General features: G+C 33.1%; 1 protein-coding gene across 1 annotated transcript; it reads left to right on the forward strand.

The window, feature by feature from the left end:
* Window positions 1-1,376: 1,376 nt before the first annotated feature.
* On the forward strand, window positions 1,377-2,538 carry LOC149518132 (uncharacterized). Its single transcript, XM_089763426.1, is given in 1 exon segment — window positions 1,377-2,538. A coding segment is annotated over 1 exon segment (1,077 nt). The 5' UTR covers window positions 1,377-1,461.
* Window positions 2,539-3,426: the final 888 nt, after the last annotated feature.

Here is a 3,426-nt window from a genome sequence, read left to right on the forward strand (position 1 = left end):
TTGAAGTCTTGGTTGTCTCCTCTATTTTTTAAAAAATGAGTTTTAATTTTTTATTTCTTACAAAACCATTTAAATAGTCGTATATTTGGTAGGCATTATAAACCAAGTTTTACAAATTCCTTTTTAGCTAAAAACTTATTTAAAAATTATTGATCATGTAGCGTGATTAAAAAATTTCACATAAATATCATATAATTCAAAAATATTTGCAAAATGTCAGAAACACATCGCATCGTTACACTCAATAACAATTATCATTGTTCGACGCTCGTATCAATACGACAAATTAGAAATCTTGTTAGTGATTGGGTTGGATTTTACAATTTATAAAAGTTGAGGTATTCAATTCGTAAAAATAAATTTATAGCATTAAATCCTCCTCTTCACCTAATTACAAGAACCAATGGTGTAATTTGAGCTTTTATTTATTTAATAGTGTTAGTATTTAAAGCAGGAAAAGCATGTTTGTATTTTGTCTCATGTAAAATGTTCTGTTCCTAGTCTCTTGATAAACGTCAATATTCAACGATTTTTCTTCAACTGAAAAGGAAGAACACCTATACTTGTGTATATATATACATTGCAGGTGCTCTTCTATTTACCAACCTCAGGAAACTTCATATTTCTAGTCCGTGAACTAGTCTTCCCTTCCATCTATCTCTATTTGTAATTCCAGGCTCCAGCAAATTTTAGTCTTGGAAGCTAAAGGCCATTTGTTTTCCTGTAACTGTAAGTTTTAACTCTCTATTAGTGTCATCAAAATATTATCATTTTTTGTGTTATTTAAAACATGTCCTTTTTTCATTCAAGATGAAACTTTGAAATCAACTTCGGTCAACTAATTGATACGTCATGTTGACTTAGCTCAAATGACATCGGAAGATGAGGGTTGAGTTAAAATCTTAGTGTTCTTTCTTTATAAAAGAAATTGGAAAATTAATAAATTAATGGTACTATATATATCCTCCTGCTCCCCACAACCTTTTTTTTTTCTTGTTTCGAATTTTTTTTCTTCTTATTAGCGTCATTAGAACTGCTAGAGGATGAGCGTATGGGTTAGTTCAATTAAATAACAATTTGTAATAGTTACTGAAAACATAATGAATCCTGTTTTCTTTTTTTTTTTTTTTGTTGAAAAAAAAAATCCTATCTTTACAAACTATATCGGTGATTTTTATGGAAAACGTGCTTTAGCTACCTATCAGGATGTTGGTTTTGGACAATCATATATGCAGCAGTACTTTTTTTTTTTTTAATCTAATTTACAATGCCCTTAAGATTCTAAGTAGTAATACCATAATTTTTGTGGTTGTCCGAATGCTGGACAAGAACCAAATATTACAAACAAGAACTCATATCAGAGCAACTAAGCCTAGGAGAGAAAATGAGAATAATCAGGATTTGATTCCGTTGCTAACTAGTCACTTTGACTTTTGTTTACATGGGAAGGAGATCAAACAAATGCCACCGAGGTGGGATCCACTACGCGCTATCGACGCTACATCATTTGGGAAAAAGAAAGATCCAGCAAACGATTACTCGGAAGATGATGATGATGATTTGGAGCTTGGGTCCGTGGAAGGGTTTATCTACGAGGTCCCCAAGAACATTCGTCAAGGAAATGAAAAAGCCTATACTCCTCAATTAATTTCAATAGGCCCTCTTCATTACAGAAGAAAAATTTTGGCTAAAATGGCAAAGTATAAATTGAGCTATCAAAAGAAATTTTGTGAAAGGACTTCGACTACGACATTGGAAGATTTTTGGAACTTCGTTGGAGACAAGGACAAAGCAATTCTCAACTGTTATGAAGCATCATCCATCATTGGCGATGACATTGCAGTGATGAAATTTTATGATGGACTCTTTATCGTGGAGCTCTTATTGAGGAACCATGAGAAGGAAAATGCAAAAGAGTTGGGAATTAAAGAGTTCTTATTAAAAGGAACGTGGTCAGCTGGTCTTCGGAGGGACTTGCTCTTACTTGAAAAACAGATCCCCTTGTTTGTGCTTGAAGAACTGTACAAGTTATACTGTCACTTCCCTCGTGAAGACAAATTTGATTCTTGTGCTGCCCCTGCCTCTGCTTTTCCCTTTCTTTATCATGCTGGCCTCTACTTTGACATTCCATGGGATAAAAGGTTCGAGGATACAGAATTCCTACACTTCACCGGTTTGTTAAGATGCCATCTGGTCAAAAATTACGCCTCAAATTCGGATCCATCCATGGCCCCAAAAGGAAAAATTGAAACAGTGTACAGTGCGACAATGTTGCATGACGCTGGTTGAGCTTAAAGCTGTGCAGACTGGCTAGATATAGAATTTGAAGGGAAAGAGCTTAAAATCCCCAAATTGAACGTGCAGTCCAACACTGAACCTTACATTCGCAACGTGATGGTCCGGAAGACGCTTGATATCTTTCGTGTCAGTGGGACAGTACTTTTCAGACCACATCTCTGGCCTTGCGCCTCTTTCATGTACAGCTCAAAGAGCACAAAGAAAGGTAGCTGGTTTTCGAACAGTAACAAATCACATTGAATGTCAGTTTGAATACGTCCCAATTAGCAAAAATCCTCTTGTGGGTACTTCCCCAGGATTAGCTGAACAATAAAGCATCCACCATGGACCAGTCTTTCGGCAAAAATATCAGAGTCGATGCAAGTTTGGTGATCTTTATAGCATTTGTTAACTCGTTTTGTGATTGATTTCATGGCCATTACAAATACGCGTGGATCAAGCTTGGTTTTCTCAATATGCCTTCAGAAGCAATTCCTTTTGACAACTTCCATTGCCTGCGAGTGTTCCTTATAATGAAAACAGCCATAGAGACCAATTGGAATCGCATTTGGTTCAAAGGCTTTTGCATTTACTTCACGTAGCTGACTAGGCACTCTACTAATACTCCAACCATTTGCGTCTATAATTTCAGTACGTAATCCACTTGTGTTCGGCTGTTAGAAAGGTGGCACATGCAGTGAATTTTAATCAGCAATAATGTTATAAAATGCATTTTTGAAGATTTGATATTGTTAAAATAATTATATTAAAATTTAAGTAAACAAAAAGCATTTTTTTCTTGAAAATAAATCATATAATTTATTATCTAAATAATCATATAAGAATATGAAGTTTGAAAAACTATTTTCTTAATTCACATAAAATTTGGTAAAACTTTTAGTTTTAAATCTCAATTCTTCTGGAATATGTTTAAATTTGTTTAAGGAAGAGAAAATAACTTTTTACTTTTCTTAAGTAAGTTCTTATAATTTGTATTTAAATAATTTTTTATTTTTTATTTGCACTCAAATAAAATTTTACTTCAAATGAAAAATTAATTTATATTAAAATTTTATTTAGATAAAAATTAAATACTAAAAAAATATTTTAATACAATAAAGATATCGAAACTTCATTAAATAAAGTGAT

The sequence above is a fragment of the Durio zibethinus genome, chromosome 7 (genome assembly GCF_047325235.1).
Source record: "Durio zibethinus cultivar Kanyao isolate XHJ-2024 chromosome 7, ASM4732523v1, whole genome shotgun sequence".
Lineage (NCBI taxonomy): Eukaryota > Viridiplantae > Streptophyta > Magnoliopsida > Malvales > Malvaceae > Durio > Durio zibethinus.